The sequence below is a fragment of the Mangifera indica genome, chromosome 19 (genome assembly GCF_011075055.1).
Source record: "Mangifera indica cultivar Alphonso chromosome 19, CATAS_Mindica_2.1, whole genome shotgun sequence".
Classification (NCBI taxonomy): domain Eukaryota; kingdom Viridiplantae; phylum Streptophyta; class Magnoliopsida; order Sapindales; family Anacardiaceae; genus Mangifera; species Mangifera indica.
In genome coordinates, this window is record NC_058155.1 from 8,670,718 (window position 1) to 8,692,359 (window position 21,642).

General features: G+C 33.5%; 2 protein-coding genes across 3 annotated transcripts; both read left to right on the plus strand.

Annotated features, from left to right (window-relative positions):
- Window positions 1-1,344: 1,344 nt before the first annotated feature.
- Window positions 1,345-7,957, plus strand: LOC123203189 (oxysterol-binding protein-related protein 1C-like). Of its 2 annotated transcripts, none has more exons than XM_044619421.1 (10): window positions 1,345-2,258; window positions 2,352-2,708; window positions 4,875-4,974; window positions 5,306-5,751; window positions 5,903-6,058; window positions 6,500-6,667; window positions 6,742-6,882; window positions 7,067-7,291; window positions 7,433-7,546; window positions 7,668-7,957. In XM_044619421.1, exons 1-10 carry the CDS (start codon window positions 1,701-1,703, stop codon window positions 7,830-7,832), a joined length of 2,430 nt encoding a protein of 809 aa, XP_044475356.1. In that variant the 5' UTR covers window positions 1,345-1,700; the 3' UTR covers window positions 7,833-7,957. The 2 variants fall into 2 exon arrangements, with proteins under 2 accessions (XP_044475356.1, XP_044475355.1); XM_044619420.1 differs by having other exon boundaries at window positions 1,346-2,258; window positions 5,303-5,751.
- Window positions 7,958-16,544: 8,587 nt separating this feature from the next.
- LOC123203685 (phosphatidylinositol 4-phosphate 5-kinase 1-like) lies at window positions 16,545-21,000 on the plus strand. The gene is made up of 8 exons (XM_044620130.1): window positions 16,545-18,058; window positions 18,143-18,307; window positions 18,467-18,632; window positions 18,776-18,886; window positions 18,979-19,172; window positions 19,282-19,412; window positions 19,512-19,605; window positions 20,228-21,000. Exons 1-8 carry the CDS (start codon window positions 16,899-16,901, stop codon window positions 20,535-20,537), a joined length of 2,331 nt encoding a protein of 776 aa, XP_044476065.1. The 5' UTR covers window positions 16,545-16,898; the 3' UTR covers window positions 20,538-21,000.
- Window positions 21,001-21,642: the final 642 nt, after the last annotated feature.

Genomic DNA, 21,642 nt, shown 5'->3' on the forward strand with positions numbered 1-21,642 from the left:
TCAATTTTATTTTAATTATTTTGTTAATTTAAGTTATAAATATGATTGTTAATCTTACTTATATGATTTAAAGTTATATTTTTTACAAAAATATGTAAAATTTGTTGGTAGAATTAAAGTAAGAGTAATTTTGCCAATTTTATTATTTTGTATTTAATTTTATATTTAATAATGATTTATTTACTTCAAATCCATCTCATTATAAAATATTGATTTAATCTCAAGTTATAATTTGTAAATAAATCAAACTGAGTGTAGGTGTGTTTGGGATAGAGTAGGATAGGCTACAATGTAATTCTTTAAAAATTGTATACTAAAATGTAATTTTAAAAAACTTGTAGGAGTTTTTTCATAGGCAATAACAAACTTGGTGAAATATTAAAAATACTAAAATAAAGTCATGACTCAAACCTCTATCATATTTGTAAAGTCTTGATGATTTATCTGGTATAACAATTATGGGTTCGATTATTGTATTTTAAATTTATTCGTTTAACAAATATGAATGAGATCTCTAATTAAACCCAAAAACAAAAAAGTTTGGGTCAATAAAAGATTTTTTTTTCTTTTCATGGTGGATTCTAAGTCGGTCTAATCAGTCTTTTAACGTTGAGAAATAAATTAAAATTTAAAAGGAATTGGAAAAAACCTTTAAAAACTAAAAGAAAACATGAAATTGATATATAGACCAATCTACTCCATAATTTAGTATGGAGCACTAACAAGGGCATAAAATGGTGGCGATTGGATCCAGCCAAGCCACTCACCATCGTCCTTTTTATATCCCTCTTCCTAATGTCTCTTCTTTTTGTTCTTTTCTTATCTTAGATTTTTTAACTTGTGAGGTCTTCATAATAGTATTATACGCGGTAGCTTTAATTCCACCCAAAAAGATTTTGCTGAAGCATCCCATTCCGGCCCTCCTGTAAATAATTAATTAATAAAATTGTACCTATTTATTTTAAATATATAAATATATTATTTAATTTATATTATTTTTAATAATTTTTAATTAAAAAATAGAATAAGTAAAGTAAAACTAAGCATTATGGAGCTAAGTTCCTTAAATTAATTTGATTTAACTAAAAAATATTACTGCTTATATTTTAAGCTTACCATCCCTAGCTCACCGTAAAAAAGTTGAAAATGAAGTCGTCGCACAAAATTTCGGGGAAATTCTTTAAAACTTGGCAGGGGATATCTCCAGGGAGAAGATGAAATGATCGCATACCAAAAAGGGGCCACGTGAACGTGTGGACCACACTTATCGAACGGGCTGCGTAGAATCCATCACTATTAAAACCAAACGCTTTTGCCCCTCTAGTCTCTACACGTTTCCGCACATGATAATAACCCGCTTCGCTATAATTAATTTTCCCCGTCGTTCATATTTCTTGAATTTTTTTTCGACTTTTTCAAATCTTCTCATTAGCCTCGCCGGACATTTCTTCGCTCTCAAGTCACTCCATTTCTTTCTTCGTTCCCCGAAATTGTCGAGGATAAAACTATTTCTGTTACCACTTAATAATCATCACTCAATTTACCCAAATCGAATTCAATACTCTCTTGCGACCTCGTCTTACCAATTAAGAGAAACGAAATTAGCATGAAATTCAGAATCAACTCGGCCGCCATTTTCCGCCGCCACGTCGTCGGTGTCAAATCGGGCGATCTGGCTGTTGTTTAGTCTATAATAGGATATGCATCAGTTTTGTTGCATCTCCACTGTATCCGAAAATAGCCAGGCCTCTCATAAACACTTCACAGATCATCTCCCTGCCATTCGCCCTCCTACTACGATTATGTGGACGACGTCTTCAAATCGGTTCGACCCGTTGGCCCGATCCAATCCGGCGCAAGTTAACGGCAATCATAATTACATCAATAGCAACAATAACCACAACGGCGGGAGTGCCAATTCGACGGAACCGAATCAACGGCTGAGCCAGAGGGCTGAGCCGGTGGACGTGAAGATAAACGACTTGGTAGGGAACGGAATAGCAGGAGTGTTGTACAAGTGGGTGAATTACGGCAAAGGTTGGAGGCCGAGATGGTTCGTATTACAGGACGGCGTTTTGTCTTATTACAAGATCCATGGACCTGATAAGATTGTGGTGAGTCAAGAGACCGAGAAAGGTTGCAAAATTATCGGTGAAGAGTCCATGCGAAGAATCTCCAAGGGTTGCAATAAGTACGAAACGGCGGCGTCTCATCAGAACCACTTTAACCGCAAACCGTTCGGCGAAATCCATCTCAAGGTCTTTTTTATTTTTTTATTCATTTAAAATATTGTTTAAATGGTATTATTTTCTAAAATGTTTAAAATGCATTGTGGCATTATTGGTTGACAGGTGTCGACAATCCGTGAGAGCAAATCGGACGACAAGAGATTCTCGATATTTACAGGCACAAAACGACTGCACTTGAGGGCTGAAACGCGGGAGGACCGTTTGCAATGGATAGAGGCATTGCAAGCGGTGAAGGATATGTTTCCGAGAATTTCGAACAGCGAATTGATGGCTCCGTCGGAGAACGTTCACCTCTCTACTGAGAAATTGAGACAACGTTTGTTGGTGGAGGGAGTGAGAGAAGAAGTAATACTAGAGAGCGAAAAGATAATGAAGGACGAGTTCGCCATGTTGCTTAATCAGTTGCTGTTGTTGAAGCAGAAGCAGTGTTTACTGATGGACACGCTGAGGCATCTAGAGGTACATATAATGAAAACTAGAAACCAGATTAAGAATTCTTCTACCGCCTCAAATACTGCTGGCATTGCCAAATGATTTTTTTTTTTTTAATTTTACGAATTGTGCCCTAATGAAATTGGGTGTGACTAGGCTCAAGTCCAGTTTGTTGTTGTTTTTGTGATTCTCTGTGGAGCGGTTCAACACTTTTATATGATGTGTATGGTGTGCTTATACGTTTTTCTTTTATAAAATTTTCTTAAGTACTGAATTAGAAGTTCGTAAGCAGATGTAGGTTTTGTTTGGATGTAGAAGTTCATGTCTGATCACTTAGTGTTCAGGCGGGTTTACAGATTTTATTTCACAACATATGGAACTGATGACTTCTGTATATCTAGTGTCATTATACAAGATCGCTAGTACTTGACATCTGCTTCTAATTCTAGTATTTTATTTTTGGCCGGTGTATGAGTGTCTAGTGATTGAACTGCTCTAACACTCGGAGCGGTAGAAATTGCTGTCTTTAACAATTGCTGACTGTTAGCTCTGTCTCAAGTTCTGTTTTACCTCATGAAGTGGTGCAGTATTATTTAATTATTACTAACTTTTACGGAAGGGGCCAAAGGAAAAAAGTAGAAGAAAATGTAGAAGCATCAAAAGTAAATTTATATTTGTGCTTCATACAAGAAATTTCAGTGGACAGGGTGGCTCTATTGATGAAAGGACTCATGTAGCTGATCCAAATTTGCTCAATAATAATATATTGTTGATATGAGAGGGGGATCAGTGCATTTTTATGAAGCAGCAGAGATTAATGGCAGAGGTTGGTCGATATTGTGTTATGTTGTGGTAGTGGTTGTCATGATGACAGTGATGGTGGGAGCGCTGCCAGTTGTGAAACAGTGACGGTGCAGCAGTTTTGATTTTTTTATCAAGGCTGGGGCACTTGACCTGGGATTGAACGCTTTAAGAGGTTTTATTTTGCTGTGAATTTCATAAATTGTTCTCCAAAGATTATGAATTCACAAATTAAGCATTGTTCTGACAATGCAGATTACAACATACAATTTTCATGTCTGTAGTTCATTTTGTGTATGTCATGGTCCTTTTTTTTCATAATGCTGAACATATCTCTACCATCACACAACAACATCCTCACAGGATATTGTCAGAGCGACCATAGATGCTTCTGGCTTGACAAATTAGATTAACTTTATGAAGAATTTTCTGTTCTCAATGTTTAGGATTTGGGAGATATGATTTTCATTTACTTCCAGACCTAATTTATGGCATTTTTAAATATTTGTTTATTTTATATTTAGTTTGAGAACTCTGCATCTGCAGATTAGGATTAAAGGATAATGTAGCCAAACATATTTATTAGTAATTGGATACCCAAATAATAAGTTTTTTTCCTGCTAATCGAGAGTTTATGTAGCAAAGAGTGGAAGCTTTGTCAGTTTTTTGCTAAACTATCTTAATAAAGGCTGGGGAGTTTGTACTTAGCAAGTGTGGTCATTATTTCCCGTTAAATTTTTAGGAAGGGCAACAAAACCCAAAAAAAAAAAAAAAAGCGGTGGTACACAGTATCTTGCCCCATCTCATGCAATCTTCAAATGGAAGGATTTATGAAGATGGGGTTACTTTTAGTATCATGTGTTTATCTTAAATATCCCCGAGCAAGAGTTGCTAATTTGACCAGGTCTAGCAGTAATTGATAAAATATTCCTGTGTCTTTAGATATGCACTCAGCTCTTACTTGAGTTTGGATATAAGTACCTCAAGTTAATCAGTGGCCACCGCCCAAGTCTTTCCATTTATATCATCATAACAGAATCTTTCTTGCTACTTATGTGATGTCAATATTTTTAAAAATTAAAATTGCTACAATTAGTGTATTCGATAGTGGCAAGGCTTATGCTATTCCTTATAATGCTTGAGGTTCTCAATATTGCTTTGCACCCCCAAAAGCTAGTTCAAGGCATTCTGTTTGCTTGGGCTCAAGCTGGTAATCACTAATTGTATTTCAAATCAGACTTAAGTTATTCATGAATTTTCAACCTATGCAAGCTAGTATTATAGCTCTTTAGAGAATCCATGAATCCTTGTTGGTAAGTTAAGTTTCTCGCAAGTTTCATCTTAAATTTTTTCTTGTTATGCTAAAACATTCTTTTAAATTTTATTTTGTAGACAGAAAAGGTTGATCTGGAGAATACAGTAGTTGATGAGAGCCAAAGACAGTTGAGTGATCTAGGTGCTTCACCTACATTAAGGAAAGACAGATCGAGTGGTACGTTGTATAAAGTAAATACATTTATTTACGTTTAATATTTACCATATTACAGTGAGATGTGCTGACTCTCAGTTGATGCATAAAATTAAAATTATAGAATTGGTCTCAGTCTAGAATGTTTTATGTTATAATGGCTAGTTATTTTTGGCATTATCTAAAAAGCCAATAAGATGTGTTCAGACTACAAAGCTTTATTATTAAATTTGAGCCCATAAATGGACATCATACACTAGTAGAACTTGATACATATTATACCCATACATATTTTACTTTTCTTATTCAAATTACATATTTTATTCTTGGTTTTTCTTTTTCCTCCTGTCAGAAGGTAGTCCAACTGAATCTGATGATGAGAATGAAAGAGTTGACGCAGCAGAGGAAGAAACAGATGATGATGAAAATACTTTCTTTGATACTCGTGACATTTTGTCATCAAGTTCTTTCAGAAGTAATGGGTCTGATTTCCGGACTTCATCTTTCTCTTCAGATGGTGAAGGGCATCCTATAGATGCATTTGAAGATGACAATGATCTGTCCATCAGATCAGTTGGAACTAACTATCCTCGTATTAAGAGACGTAATAAACTCCCTGATCCAGTTGAAAAGGAGAAGGGTATCAGCCTTTGGTCAATGATTAAGGATAACATAGGCAAGGATCTCACAAAAATTTGTCTTCCTGTTTACTTTAATGAGCCCCTTTCTTCTCTACAAAAGTGTTTTGAAGAAATGGAGTATTCGTATCTTCTTGACCGAGCGTATGAATGGGGGAAAAGGGTAAGTCTATGAATAATATCTTGATATTTGTTTATTTTTACTGCTCTTTAAATTCTATCTCTTTCTTACACATTACCACTACTTGCACATATTGCTGTAGAGTGTTTACTTGATCCGAAGCTTCTTTGACAATTTCTTTGAAATTTTACAGGGCAATAAACTAATGAGGATTTTAAACGTGGCTGCCTTTGCTGTATCTGGTTATGCTTCAACTGAAGGAAGAATATGTAAACCATTTAATCCACTGTTAGGTGAAACATATGAAGCTGACTATCCAGATAAAGGCCTCCGCTTTTTCTCAGAGAAGGTTTGTTTCCATGACTAGAATTCAAATTATATAGTTGCAGTTTCTTCTGTTAATGACTTCATTCATCCATGCAATTAGACAATATTTTCTATTCTCATGAGTATTGAAACATACCTTGGCAAAATCTTCTTTATTGTCAATATGTATTGAGCTGGTTTCATTTGGTACACTTGCAGCTTAACCAGGTTGACTATATTAGGAGCAGCCCTGTAGGAGCATATCAGCATATAAATTTGTAAATTGACTGAATTTTAGATGAGTATGATATCCATTTGACCATATTTTTACCTTCATTTTAGGTGTAAAGTACAGTCTATTACTTGAGATGATCTCTACTAATTCACTCTCATAGTTTGACCAAATTGTTATTTTAAGTTTGGTGCCAAATTCTTTTTTATTTTAGCATATTGAGTGGCTGGTCTTATTTTATTTTGGTGTCAGGTCAGTCATCACCCTATGATTGTTGCCTGTCACTGTGAGGGTACTGGTTGGAAATTTTGGGGAGATAGCAATCTGAAGAGCAAATTTTGGGGTCGCTCAATTCAGCTTGACCCCGTTGGTGTCTTAACTTTGGAATTTGATGATGGAGAAGTCTTTCAATGGAGTAAGGTAAAATTCTAACCATCCAAGTAACACTCATTCTCTAAATAAGGTCTAGTTAGAAATTGAATTTTTTTCCTTAGGTTACCACGTCAATATATAATCTCATATTGGGAAAGTTGTACTGCGATCACTATGGAACAATGCGAATTGAGGGAAATTGCGAGTATTCATGCAAGCTGAAATTCAAGGAGCAGTCTATCATTGACCGCAATCCTCACCAGGTTCTTTTCAGACACCATCAATGTTTGTTTCCTCTAGAGTATTGTCGGTTGTATGTGATTGTGGTTTGATTAATATAACTTGATAAAGAGTATCTTTGATAGGTGGACTTGCTTGACATGCAACATATTCTTTGCTAAAATAATACAAATTCATGTCTTATGTATCTGCTTAATATTTTTTCAGGTGCATGGCACAGTTCAAGATAGGAATGGGAAAACAATGGCAACTGTGTTTGGAAAATGGGATGAGAGCATGCATTATGTGATTGGAGACTGTTCAGGGAAAGGAAAAGGATTTGAATCAGAAGCTCGTGCACTTTGGAAGCAGAGTGCTCCTCCTAAATTTCCCACTAGATATAACTTCACACGTTTTGCCATCACATTGAACGAGCTCACTCCAGGTCTAAAGGTGATTGTTTTGACATGTTTGTTGCAGATATCGCCTTTTAATAGATACATGATATGTTAATACACAAGTCTCATGTTTTCTCGATGCCTGTTTGCATTTGAAAATCTTTGTTTGATATGTATTTGTTATTCCCATGTGAAGGAGAAATTGCCACCAACAGATTCAAGACTCAGACCTGACCAAAGGCATTTGGAAAATGGGGAGTACGAAATGGCAAATTCTGAGAAGTTACGGCTAGAGCAGCGACAACGGCAGGTGAATTTTGTGTTATCGTTTGTCTTTATTCGCACATTCAAAATTTGCTCGTGAAGATTTTTGCCAATTATATTACTTAGTCACATAATGATAATGCATGGATGTTTGGAACGGGATGCAGGCTCGAAAGATGCAAGAGAGTGGCTGGAAACCAAAATGGTTTGCTAAGGATAAAGCAACTGGTACATATCGGTATATTGGCGGGTATTGGGAAGCCAGAGAGAAATCAAATTGGGATTCATGTCCTGATATTTTTGGCCACGTTCCTTCTGAACTCCTTGACTAAAGCTCAAACTTCCTCATTGTTTACATTTATTCTCCAGTGGCTAATGTGTGCCCCTTCATCATCCATGTCAGTAAATTAGATTAGGATGTTGGCATTTAACAAAGGAAAAAAACTGTCTTTGTGTCTTTCCAGTTTTATTGATTGGCGGGGAAGGTTCAATTTATTTTAAAAAAAAAAAAACAAAAAGAAAATATAGCAGTTTCCCAGTTTTGTGAAGCAGATTCTGCTTTTCTCTTCATGAAGTCTGGTTTTTTTCCGTGTGCATGATAGGTGGGTTTGTGACTAAACGAACCCACTTGCCCATAACATCATCCAACCGTCCAATCAATCCTAAACATTAGACCACGCAAAACCAGACCGAGCTAAACTGAACAAGCCTAACGAACACGGCAGATATATAGCCAGGTGTTTGTATAAAGAAAATCTAACAATTAATTAAAATAACCAAATTTTGTCCCTTAGAAAAAACACCAGTAGCATGATTAGTATCTGATTGGATTATCTTAGAGTGAGGAAAACAGTAAATATTTACATCATCAAATCATAAATTGTCATCTCAGATTATATATAAAAAAATTTATACAATTTATTTGTATAGACAATTTTACTTGTAAAATTATGTATATTTACTTTAAATAAATAAATATATATATATATATATATATATATATATATATATATATAATATGTGTTATATTTTTATTTAAAAATAAAATAATATTTAATTATATAATAAAATATATAAGTTTATATTTATTTGTGTGATAAAATAAATACACATCATTTTTCTTAAAAAAACCCTTAATATATATGCATTTTATGTGTATTACACGCATCTACTATATTTTACCATTTAAAATAGATTATGTCATAACTCTGAAGACCCTCACAATTTTCTAGGCTTGCCAATGTGGGCTGTGCCAAAAATGGGGAGCCTCGGTCACACCCTCCTATCATGTCTTCTCTCTAATATATATTCTAGCCAAAGCCGGTGTGGGCTGTGCCAAAAAAGGTTTTGATTTCTAACCTTTTGCTTAAGAATTGTTAAAATTGGCAAGAAATTTGTAACTATTTTTTCTTAAGTCTTTCTTTTTTTTTAAAAAATAATTATGGTTTAAAGTTTATTTGTTGAATTTGCTAGTTTCCTTAGTATTTTTGGTGATTAATGCTGTAAATGGTGTCGGGATTAAAATAATAGAACTTTCTTGGGTTGTAGAGATTTGAAATACATGGGTTTACATAATTTTTATACGATCCAAGAAAAAAATACAAAGTATTGATGAACTTAGTCAGTTAATATCTTTTTCCTAGCTGGTGTAGAGATTAAGTGAGTTCACGTAATCTTTACACAAACCCGCATAAACATTACTCGAATCCAATTTCACCGACAAAAATACTTTTGAATTTAAACGGAACTTATTTTGCCGACAACCCTTCTGCATCTTCACTCCTTCATCTTCACCTGATTAGCACGCATGATAAGATGGATTTCACATGTTTAGCCAATAAAGGCAATAGACTTGAAGAAGAAATTAGATTGTAGGATCAAGCCAAATCACATGTATGGACCACGTTAAACTTTGATCAATTTACCTAAAAGTCAGTTGAAGCTTGAAACAAAGCGTGAAAACGGAAATGGAAATTGCGGCCCTGGCAGGGAAAATTCACCATAAAAAATAAATATTTGTTTATAAATTAAAATTAAAAAAAGGTTAGAAAATTGCAAGTAAAACATTTCCAAGAGCAGAAAGTTTGTGAAGTTTGAGTTGATTACACCTAGAATATTACTTGAATTTGATTCCAAGACAAAATTATTTCTGCTTGTTGGCTGGTTTACTCCCCTTTAATTACAAGACAAAACTATATCTAGAGCTTCTTTCAATGCTAGATGTTCTTCAATCTTTATGTTCATGATTTACCTTTAGGACATAATTTTAAGTGTGTGTTTGGTTGGGCAATCTTTCATTATCAAATATAAAAGATAAGTAATATTATATATATATAATTTTTTTATATAATTTTATATACAAATAATAATATGTTATCGTATGATCGAATAGTTGAAAATTAAAGATAAATTAATACCAAATCACAAAGTGACATATCATTGTTTATGTCTAAAGTTATGCACATAATTTTATTTATAAAAGATTACCATAATGATAAATTATTTAAAAGATTATTGTGTTTGGTTAGATGAAATAAAAGAAAACTAAGATATAGTTTTACTTAATTGTTATTTTGTGTAATTAATATAAAATATTTTTTATATTATTTATCATATTAATTAAAAAAATTTATATATTAAAAATTAATAAAAGTAGCGGAGAGATTGAGAAGGAGAGATAAGCTGACTAAAAGGAAAAAATACTTATAATCAAAGAAGGGATTCTCACTAAAAAGAGGAGATGGAATCCTATGGAGGAAATAATAATTTTTTAAATTTTGAATAAGATTAAAATTTTAAATTCACAAAAAAAATGATAAATTTATAATTTTTAAAATATTTTTATTTGATAATAATTTTATCCCATAATTAATGGGTGAGGATAAGGAAAAAAACTACTCTATGCATGTGAATAATTCCTCTGGCCCACAAATTGATGCAAAACCCTATCACCATCGGTCTGACTTATGAGATACGTAATCTATTTTATAGTGGAATCCTAAACCGGCCAAGAATTGAGGCCACTGCCCACATGCAGCGCCACCACCACCTGGTCCAACATAACAAAGATGATCGAATTAGTGTGTATTTATCACTTTCACAAATATTTGGTGGGGTGGGCAATTGGCATAGTTGAAGACAAATGGGCTGCATTTATATAAAAGAAAAGAAAATTAAAAAAAAAAAAAGACAAAGCTTGGTGGGCCTTAGTGGGCGTGTGAACCCACCGACTGCCATGTCTTCACCATTCAATTCAATATCAAATATGAATACGGGATAAATTGCCGCGGTATCTCTTTCAAAGTTTTTCACATGCTTTGCTTCTTGTTCCATCCTTTGCGGACATCTAGACATGTCCACAGCCGATGTCGGGCCGACCTTAATGTAGGCATCGTGTTAATAGATTAAGTCATGCCAAGAATCACTACAATATGAGTCTTGCAGGTCAAACTAACCCATAAAATAAAGAGGGGTTATGATATGGTTAAAATCTCTTAAATATGTCATATCAAACACTTAATTAATCAATTCATATATTTATATTGATTAATTTGTTAAATTTTAATTTTAATTAATTTTAATTTTTTAATAATTTTTATATGTAGTATGAAACTCGTTGTGAGTCTTACTCTCAAAACCCCGATATGATCCACAAGTCATGACACTATTTACTAAAATAATAAACCATATCCTACAAATTGCCCGAAAAAAGAAACCCAAAGAATGTTGTGGGTTGATTCGACCCGTTAATATGTTTACCAACACAACTGCCATGGCTGTGTTCCCCAACCCCTCATTTATTTCTCTTCAACTTGATCGAAGTATAAATGAAGTGAAATGTTCTAGATTTTTGTATTATTTTGGCAATACAATACAAATTATTTTGTCTGGTAGGAATTAAATTTTAAAGCATAAATTAGTTTATGTAATGAAAACCTCAACAAATCATAATTATATTCAATTATTTAATATGAGAAAATGATGTAAAATAATCCTTTAATTATCCAATGGTATGATGATTAGGATTGTATTAGGTTATTAAAGTAATTTTATTTTATGATAGAAGAATTTTGTTTGATTTTATTGGATAAATAAATTTTAAAATATAATAATTAAATTTATAATTATTATATTAAATAAATTAAAAATAATTTATTATAATATATTATTAATTTATCCTATTATTCCGACCCTAACTCTTTTTCAGGGAAAACTTTCCTGTTCTGTTTTTAGGCTAACCATTGATACATCATTAAAGTAATTTTGCGATAGCCTTTTCATTGTTTTCTTCACCAAATCAGCAATTTTGGATGGAAGGCTAACACGTGGTTAAACAATAAGTAGAGACATCGAGTGAGGACGTGGCAGACAGAGGTTTGTTAGTTCGGTGAAAGCACACGTGGAGGGCGTAGATGAGTCCATTGAACAGGCGAGGTGGGATGGCCGGCAGGCGGGCAGCACATGTCAGTGTTTCGAAAAAGACATGGTCGTACGGCCCCACGGGCAGCTGAAATCCCAGCTCACTGTTTGGCTTTGAACTTATAAAATCAGAAGATTTGATATCAACGGTTGTACCTGTATATAATTATCTATTAAGATTACATTTGTCTAATTATGATTTTATAAATTAATAAAATTATATATATAAATAAATTTATTATATAATTTAATATAATTATATTTAATTATATAAATTTAAAATAAAAATAATTAATTAATTATATCACTCAAATATATTAATTTATATTAATAAAATTGTATACATAATTTTTATATATAATTTTATATATAAATAATAATATATTATTATGTAATTAATTATTTAATTATATGATATTATGTTATTATTTATATATAAAATTATATATATAATACTATTTAATTTATATACATATATAAAAAATGGGCAAATTTTATTAGGAGACGTAGAACTGTGGGAGTTATATAATAGGGTGGTTCGTGTTAGATCCCTAATTTTAGGTTGTCACAATTAGTTTTTACATGCCTGAAACGAAATAATCCAACTGTTTTTATCTGATTTTTACTAGTGTTTGTAAAATTGAATCAAATCAATATGTTTGATCTACCATCTAATTCAGTTTTATAGTCTAATATAGTTTATATATAAATATTAATTAATTTAAAATTCTATCAAATTCAATAAATTTGTTAAATGAAAAAAAATTATTTAAAATCAATAAAACTATATTTATATAATATTACATAGTTTTTATTTTATTGAAAATTTAAAAAATTACAATATCTGCAATTTTAATTAAATTATCGATAAAAATGTGTAATTGATTTTTTTCTATACCTATATAATAAGGGGTCGATTGGTTAATTAACATATTTAAAATTATGTTTTTATATATTTCATATTCAAAAAATGTAGTGAATATTTGATATTATTTAAGATATATATAATAATTTGGGGATAGATTGAACTAATTGGTTATTCAATTAAACTGGTTGAACCACAAACCAAAAAGACAATCGATTCGACTGCCCATCCTTGGTTGGCCTAGATATGATCTGAGCCAGTTCAGTTTCGAAAACTAATTTGATTCAATCTTGAACTGAACTTGAACAAAAAGATTTAACTCGTTTTTTAATTCGAATCGAACTTAAGTTAAGGAGCGTTCAACTCGAATCTAGCTCAAATTAGGGGATCGATCAATAGTTAGAATTCGTGACTTGATTTGACTCAGATCAGCTCTAATTTGTGGCCCTGTTAGACTTAAATTTGTGACTCAAATCAGAAATTTTGAATATTATTTCAGTAAAATGAAGTCGTTTTGTCAATTAACTATGAACTCAAGTCATGAATCTGAGTTATGCATTCAAACTATCAATTCAAATCATTAATTATAGTCGAACAAAGCTATGAATTCGAACCATAGATTCGAGCTATAAAATCAAGTCAAACTCAAACCAAACAAAACTAAACTATTTTTCATTTAAGCCGAATTCAAACCAGACTTAATTTTAGCTTGACAAACTCGAGTCAAGAGATGTTTGGGTTAGGCCCGGCCTAAATCCACCCCTAGTCCTTGGGCTATGAAATGTCGTTAATACGTTTTTGGGCTACAAAACATGCTAAAACACTGCCAAGCATATGGATCAAAATACATGAACGGTGGTCTCTTTAAACATCTAAAATCATCTCATTACATCAACTTCTCTTGAGTTCGAAACCACAAAATGCTAAAATCTCTATCACATTACCTACCAACAATCGGAAAAACTCGAAAGTGAATACTTATTCCACAAATCTATAATCACATAACGCCATCAAATCTTTAACACATATATACATAAATCAATTTCACATATCATTAATAATAATGTAAACCACAATTTTTACCTGCCTCTTGACACAAACACAAAAATAGTAGATCACTTGATATAAATAATTATTTATTTTTTAAAATAATCTTATATAGAATGTTATTCATTTTACCCATGTGGTACGATATGAACATATGTGGAGCCTTTGTACATGTTTGTTCAACAACTTTATATTCATATGACAAGCAATTTGCCATGAGATGGCGAATAGTTCGACTTGGATGAACCACTAAGTTCACGGAAGCCCATTTCTAAGTAAACCCAATTAAAAGGAATATGGTGGAGTTTATGTTTTCATGGCTTATTGAGTTGGTATATACACTAATAGAAAAGTGTTATCCATATAAATAATGTATATAATTTGTTTATATAAATAATGATATATTATTATATAATTGAATAATTTTAAATCAAAGAAACAATAAATAATATTATATATATAACTTTTATATATAAATAATAACGTATCATCATATAATTGAATAATTAAAAATTAAAAAAAATAATATTCAATCAAATGACAACACATTATTATTTATATATAAAATTATATATATAATATTTTTATAAAATAATATCTAATTATATAATAATATATTATTATTTATATATAAAATTATACACATAATTTTATTAAATCTAATATTGGACCAAGGCATTATTTTCTTAAAAGATTTTCTCTCCCTTATTTATTCCTTAACTGCCACCTTGTTGGCAAAAGGTGGTAATTCATTTGGCTTTTCCCCATTATTGATTGGCATTAATTGGTGTCTCTGTCTGTCCAAGATAGGGTTGCCCTACACTTGGGCAGTTTAAGTGGAAACGTTTGAAGAAATCAGGTGAAGTGAGGGAGCCTTCAAATCTTAGTACGTATTTTTGTTGATCTATCCAAATTGTATTTTTGTCTTAATAACAAATCAATTCCATTAACTTAATCTTGGTGTGAATTTTCGGGTGTTTTAAATTAATTTCATAATTATTTAACCTGTTTTTTATGATTTATAATTTAAAAAATTTTAACGTAATATAACTAGAATAATGATTTGAGAAGTTTGAAAAACTGGTAATTTGATAACTTTATTATTCAAAGTACGAAGACAAATTTCATCTGCCTTTGAAAAGAAGGGAAAGAAAATACCAATGATCCGGTCTTAATTTGTTTTACGCGAGGAAATAGAGCATCAAGAAGGGTAGATTTAACAAGGATGAGATTAGGTTTAAGAATATAATTAGAGTTACAAAGAGATTAGGGCTTTATATGGCCTTCACTTGACTCCCACCATTATAATAATTCCTAACTCATAACAGAATAATAACTTCTACGGTTACGGTTCCTCCACTCTCGTTCTATCTAAAATTAATCATGATAGTGACAAGTATTTGGGCTCCAATCCTACTAAAATAGTTGTACATGTTGTAACCATGAGGTATGGGTGGTGAAAGTGGTAATTGAGAGTGGGAATTTGGATTCACATAGGGTTGCAGGCAAAACTTATTTTAATGAGCGGGAAAAAATGAGGTGACAAAGAGAAAGGGAAGGAGCCAAGTTCATTATTTTTTGAGCCTCTTTTTTCTTCTTTCTTGAATCACTTTTTCTTATTCTTGTTTTTTCAAGCATTTGGTCACACTCTTTAGTTAATAAAGTTAATAACTAAAATTGAATGAGAGGTAGGAAACTGTAATTTTGAAACTTAGAAATGGTAAGTCAACTCAGTAAATCGTGCGTGAAAATATTATACACATTGTTACTATACTTTGTTTAAATCAGAACCCGTTACAGAGGGTAAATCAGGTACAATGATTAAATTCATAATTATTATATCATATAACTTAATATTTTATAAATGTGATAAAGGTTTAATCAATTAATTTTACTAATATCTAGGGTTTATATTGCTCTTGTTAATATCGGTAATTATGCAAGTTAATAAACATATCCTTACAAGAAAAGCAAGAAATTATAATTATATTTGTTCCAAGTTACGTGGATTATTGGCCAACCTCAGTACCCCTAGTCAATAAAAACAAGGCATGATTGAGTGACTATGAAAATGATGTTTTCTTATATCGTAACCTTTGATTTCATGAATCAAACCCCATTAAATAAAAATGGATATTCTCAAGCTCAAGGTGGCCCATGTATTCATGCTGCACCACCACTATTTTCTGAAGCTTAATAAACAAGATTTTATTGCTTCTTTCTTGGATTTTTTTATAATATGGTTTGGTGGATTTATATGATGCATAGGTTGACCAAGATTTAAAATTGGGTTTTTACCAAATTTTGTGTGTCTTACCATCATCTAATTTGCCAATTTGCCTTGACAAATTGTGTGTGTCACCTACTGTTTTTCTATTTAACTCAGCTCAAACTAGGTGTAAAAAATATAATTTAATTCTAATATTTTATATGGCATAGTCAAACATTGACTGGTCACCGGCATCAGCAGTTTCGAGCCAGGCCAGCCAACCATAGTACACAAAATATTTTGTATTTAGAATAAAAGGCGAAGGGTAAAAAGAGTAGAAAGAACATTACGTACAAATATACCCTCGTATCGTAGTTATCGGGGCAATCCGTCACGTCACGATGAAACCGAAATAAAGAAGACAGGACAGTTAAAAGCAACCGTGGAAGGAGGGGCATAGTGGTCATAAAAATTTGAAAAATAAAGCTGGGCTGGTGAGGCTAGCAACGTTCCCTAGGCAAAAGCCGGCTCATTACCCTCTTAATCTTTCTCTCTCTTGTTTTATATTATTTTTATGTCTTTGTTTCTCTCTCTATCTTCGCTGTTTTGTGCTGGTGCTTGTAAGATTCTCACGTATTTTCTCCCAACCGAATGCTAACAAAGCACTAAAGAGAAAGAAAGAGAGAGAAAAGAAAATTCTAGAAAGAGAAAGGAAAAATAAGTCTCAAAATTGTACTGTGTCGTCGGAAAATGCTTACACTCTCCGGTGGAAACATGGCGGAAATGCTTTAATTAGGCCAACACAATTTGACTTCGAGACCGTGTAGTTTGTTTTATGTGATTTATGAGACCAGGAAAATGTACGAAGCGATATTGCTCGAACAACCAAACGACGCCGTCCTTAACATTAGGAAGAAAAAGTCCGAGGAGGAAAATACTAACCGCACTGACCTCAAACCAGCTGTACCGTCCATTCCGGTAGTCGGCCGTACTCGATCCCAAGCCACCACACGGAGAGTTACACCTACTACTATAACTAACGCCGTGATTGACGGCGAGACGAGCTCCACGGGAGGAAGTGGAATCGCTGGAACAGTGATCGAGAAGCATCTACCTAACGGGGATCTATACAGAGGGTGTTTCTCCGGCAACGCCCCTCATGGATCGGGCAAGTATTTGTGGACTGACGGGTGCATGTACGAAGGCGAGTGGCGAAGAGGTAAAGCTTCAGGTAAAGGCAAGTTCTCATGGCCTTCGGGTGCTACTTTTGAAGGCGAATTCAAGTCGGGTCGGATGGAAGGTTTTGGTACCTTCACTGGATCTGACGGAGACACCTATCGTGGGTCGTGGAGTTCCGACCGCAAACACGGCTACGGCGAGAAACATTATGCTAACGGCGACTTTTATGAAGGATGGTGGAAGAAGAATCTTCAAGAAGGGCAGGGGCGTTATGTGTGGAGGAACGGAAATGAATATATTGGGGAATGGAAAAATGGTGTGATTTCCGGTAGAGGAACTTTGATCTGGTCTAACGGAAACAAATACGACGGCCAGTGGGAAAATGGAGTCCCCAAAGGTAACGGAGTTTTCACTTGGCCTGACGGCAGTTGTTACATTGGAACTTGGAATATGAACAGCAAAGACGTCAAGTTACAGCAGTTAAACAGCACGTTTTGTCACGGCAACAATGGGAAGGAGCAAAATCTAATGGTTACTTCTTCTAGGAAGAGATCGTCCGTGGATGGAGCTCGAGGTAGCTCAACGGAGAAGAGCATGATTTTTCCTAGGATTTGTATATGGGAATCAGATGGCGAAGCTGGAGATATCACATGTGATATTCTTGATAATGTGGAGGCATCCATGATTTACAGGGAAGGATTTGGGTTTGATCGAGATACGATTAGGCAGTTCAGGAAGGGTCCCTGTTGTTTCAGTGGGGAAATGAAGAAACCAGGCCAAACTATTTCCAAAGGCCACAAGAACTACGAACTAATGCTTAATTTGCAACTGGGTATTAGGTAAATTTATTTCCATAACTGTTTGCTAATGAATGATTTTTTTTTTTCAATCGTTTGATTTATAATCTCGGGTTTGTTCTGTAGATACTCTGTTGGAAAACATGCTTCTATATTGCGAGACCTGAAGCCAAGTGATTTTGATCCAAAGGAGAAGTTCTGGACGAGGTTTCCACCTGAGGGCTCCAAGCTTACACCCCCTCATCAGTCGGTTGAGTTTCGGTGGAAGGACTATTGTCCCATGGTGTTCAGGTATCGCTCTGTCAATCAATGAACTGTGACTTTTCTATGCTCCAAGTTTATTTTCGTTGTTAAAAATTTATGAGCATTCGCGTGGTAACTTAAATTGGGTTAGAATGTTCCACATCTTTTGCAATATCTGTTAATGAAATTTTGGGTTACCATATGTAGGCGTTTGAGGGAGCATTTCCAAGTGGATCCTGCTAATTACATGCTAGCAATTTGCGGAGATGATGCTTTAAGAGAGCTTTCTTCTCCTGGGAAGAGTGGAAGCTTCTTTTATGTTACTCAGGATGATAGATTTATGATAAAGACTGTAAAGAAATCTGAAGTAAAGGTTAGCTGCTTCTTTTATGGATACCACTTGACAGTTTTATTTCATTGACCAAATTAGGTATTGGGTTGATTGAGTGTTTTTAGTATATGACTCCGAATAATGTGGCATCTATTTTTGTCTGACATTTTGTTGCTGATATTCAGGTGCTTATTAGGATGCTTCAAAGTTATTACCAGCATGTGTGTCGGTATGAGAATTCTCTTGTAACTAAATTCTACGGTGTGCATTGTGTTAAACCTGTCGGTGGCCAGAAGGTATGTGCTGAGTGAAAATTGTGAATTATATAGTTTTTTATTTTTATGAAACTTGGTTTATAACCTAATAAGCTGCTTTGTTTGGAAAATAGACACGATTCATTGTTATGGGCAATTTGTTTTGCTCGGAGTATCAAATCCATAGACGATTTGACCTAAAAGGATCATCACATGGGCGGACAACAGATAAGCCTGAAGATGAGATTGATGAAACAACCACCCTGAAGGACTTGGATCTCAATTTTGTTTTTCGCCTTCAACGAAATTGGTACCAAGAGCTTATCAAGTAAGTTTGAAGTTGGTATAATTTATTTGCTTTTTGGCTTTTGCATCACATAAGTTTCTTATCAGACCTTTCTTATATTTATTATAATATAATCATAAAATTTCGACAGACAAATTGAAAGAGATTGTGAGTTCTTGGAGGCTGAGAGGATCATGGATTACAGTCTTTTGGTTGGTCTTCACTTCCGTGACAATACTACTGGTGACAAAATGGGATTGTCACCGTTTGTTGTGCGCACTGGTAAATTACCATGCTACTCTTTCATTTTGAAATAATTTGTAAGTTATATTTTTGCAGCAATTGTAAAATGAACCTAATGTTTGCTTTTTCACTATGCAGGAAATAGGGATTCTTATCAGAATGAAAAATTCATGCGTGGCTGTCGTTTCCTTGAAGCAGAATTACAAGACATGGATCGGAAATTATCTGGCCAGTATGTTCTTTTCTTTTTTCTGGTTTTCTTATAGTTCTGCAAAAATTTTTGCACTAATGTGAAATTTGTACTTTAATTTAAGCTAATCTAATTTATGAGAAATACCCCACGAACCTAAAACTTCAATAACATTGTTTCCTGTATGCCTTTATTTTTGGGACCAGTTTTATTGTTACCAAAAATTGGAAGAATATGTTATAATTGCACTCTTTATATTTGTTTAATGGAATTAGAGGTAGACAACAATTTGTCATTGAATTTGAGGATATCCTGTGGAACAATTGATAGTGGCTTTAGTTGTCCTGATGATTTTATTTGGTTGTTAAGAAGAAAACAGTTGTTTGTGGGCCATATGATCATATAAGAGAGCCAATTACTTGATTATTGTTTCACAATTTTGTGTTTGCTATAGAATCTTTGATGAATTTCATGTCTTTAAAAAGGTTATTTTTAATTAAACATATATTCCAGATTCATGTAATTCAGTTTTTGCATTTGTATCTTTGATCAATCGACAATTGTTATGCTTGAAATGTTCTTTTAAGTAAATATGAATATATAGTGCAATAACATGGACAAATTACTAAGTACTGAGTTGAAATTGAATTCTGTTTTTCATCAGGAAACCCTTGATCAGGTTAGGAGCAAATATGCCTGCAAGAGCAGAGAGGATGGCTAGGAGGAGTGACTTTGATCAATATACCCAAGGTGGAGTTAGTCATTTGACCCCTTCACACAGTGGGGAGATCTATGAAGTGGTCCTATACTTTGGGATTATTGATATATTACAGGACTACGACATCAGCAAGAAGCTCGAGCATGCATATAAATCCTTACAAGTTGATCCTGCTTCAATATCAGCTGTTGACCCCAAACTTTACTCAAAGAGGTTCCGAGATTTCATCGGCAGAATCTTCATTGAGGACAGGTAGCATTCAGTACAAAAATTAAAGATAAGGACCACTTCGGATTATAGAAAATCAGCCAATGCACCGATCTTGACTGCATCCTTGTAGAAAAAATTGCTGAGATAATTCATCGAGAACATATGTTTTGACATCTGGCCACTGCAAGTGTGGTGTGAGAGCTTCGTGGTGGCTGTTTTTGGTGGGCTGATGGCTGAATTTTGAGGATCAGCCATAACTCTTGATGGGGCAGGTGCTTGTACATTCAAGGGGAAGGGAAATATGAATCTTGGTTTCCTTTATTTGAAATATTTATTTCTTAGGTGAAATTGTTGTGGTTACCAAGGAATGTGAATTGTGAAGACTTGAAAGATAGATACATAGAACGGGGTAAATGTTTCAGAGAGTGAAAGATTCAAACTGGGAGGAAGACTTGGAATAAAAGTGTACAGTTTATAGAAAAAATGATAGTTTATGGAATTTCATGATATTTCTTTTTTGTTAGATACTCTTGCCTGGAAGGGAAATTTGTCATTGCACATGTCATCCAGACTCGTTGAAGGGTTTGATTGGTGAGGTCAAAGGTAAAGAGATAGAGCCCTTTGCTTTCCTTAACAGTAGAATTTGTTTCTCTTTTTGACCTTGTTCTCTTTTGGAATCGGGACCTTCCATTGTCTGGTAGCTCAGACCCAAGGCACGCCTCTGTCACCACTGACCCTCTAATCTACATCTATCACCCTATATTTTTATTATTATAGCGTAGTTTATTCCATTTTAATTTCCCTTTTAATCAAGGTCAACTGATCAACACCTTAACCTAGATCCAAGTTTTTATCTTTTTATTATTATATACCCTTAATAAACATTAAGCCCATGTGTCAAATTTCATTTTTTCATGCTATAAAATGGTTAACTAAGATTTAAAACATGATTTCAGTATATTCCATTGCCTAAATTATTCTGGCTCCAAACTCAAATGTAATAATACCTTACGTTATTTAATTGAAAATGGCATAAACCAAAATCTTGATGAAGATGGCTTCATGATTTGGACATGTGTATACAGACAGGTTTTCAAACCCTTTTGCTTCATTTTGAGTGATGAAATTTGAACTTGATTGGTCTCTTTCAT

Coding starts and splice junctions, on each gene's coding strand:
- LOC123203189 (XM_044619420.1), top strand. CDS start 1,701: ATGCATCAGTTTTGTTGCATCTCCACTGTATCCGAAAATAGCCAGGCC. Junction 2,709..4,874: donor ACACGCTGAGGCATCTAGAG/GTACATATAATG, acceptor TTTATTTTGTAG/ACAGAAAAGGTTGATCTGGA. Junction 4,975..5,302: donor AAGGAAAGACAGATCGAGTG/GTACGTTGTATA, acceptor TCCTCCTGTCAG/AAGGTAGTCCAACTGAATCT.
- LOC123203685 (XM_044620130.1), top strand. CDS start 16,899: ATGTACGAAGCGATATTGCTCGAACAACCAAACGACGCCGTCCTTAAC. Junction 18,059..18,142: donor AATTTGCAACTGGGTATTAG/GTAAATTTATTT, acceptor TTTGTTCTGTAG/ATACTCTGTTGGAAAACATG. Junction 18,887..18,978: donor AACCTGTCGGTGGCCAGAAG/GTATGTGCTGAG, acceptor TTTGGAAAATAG/ACACGATTCATTGTTATGGG.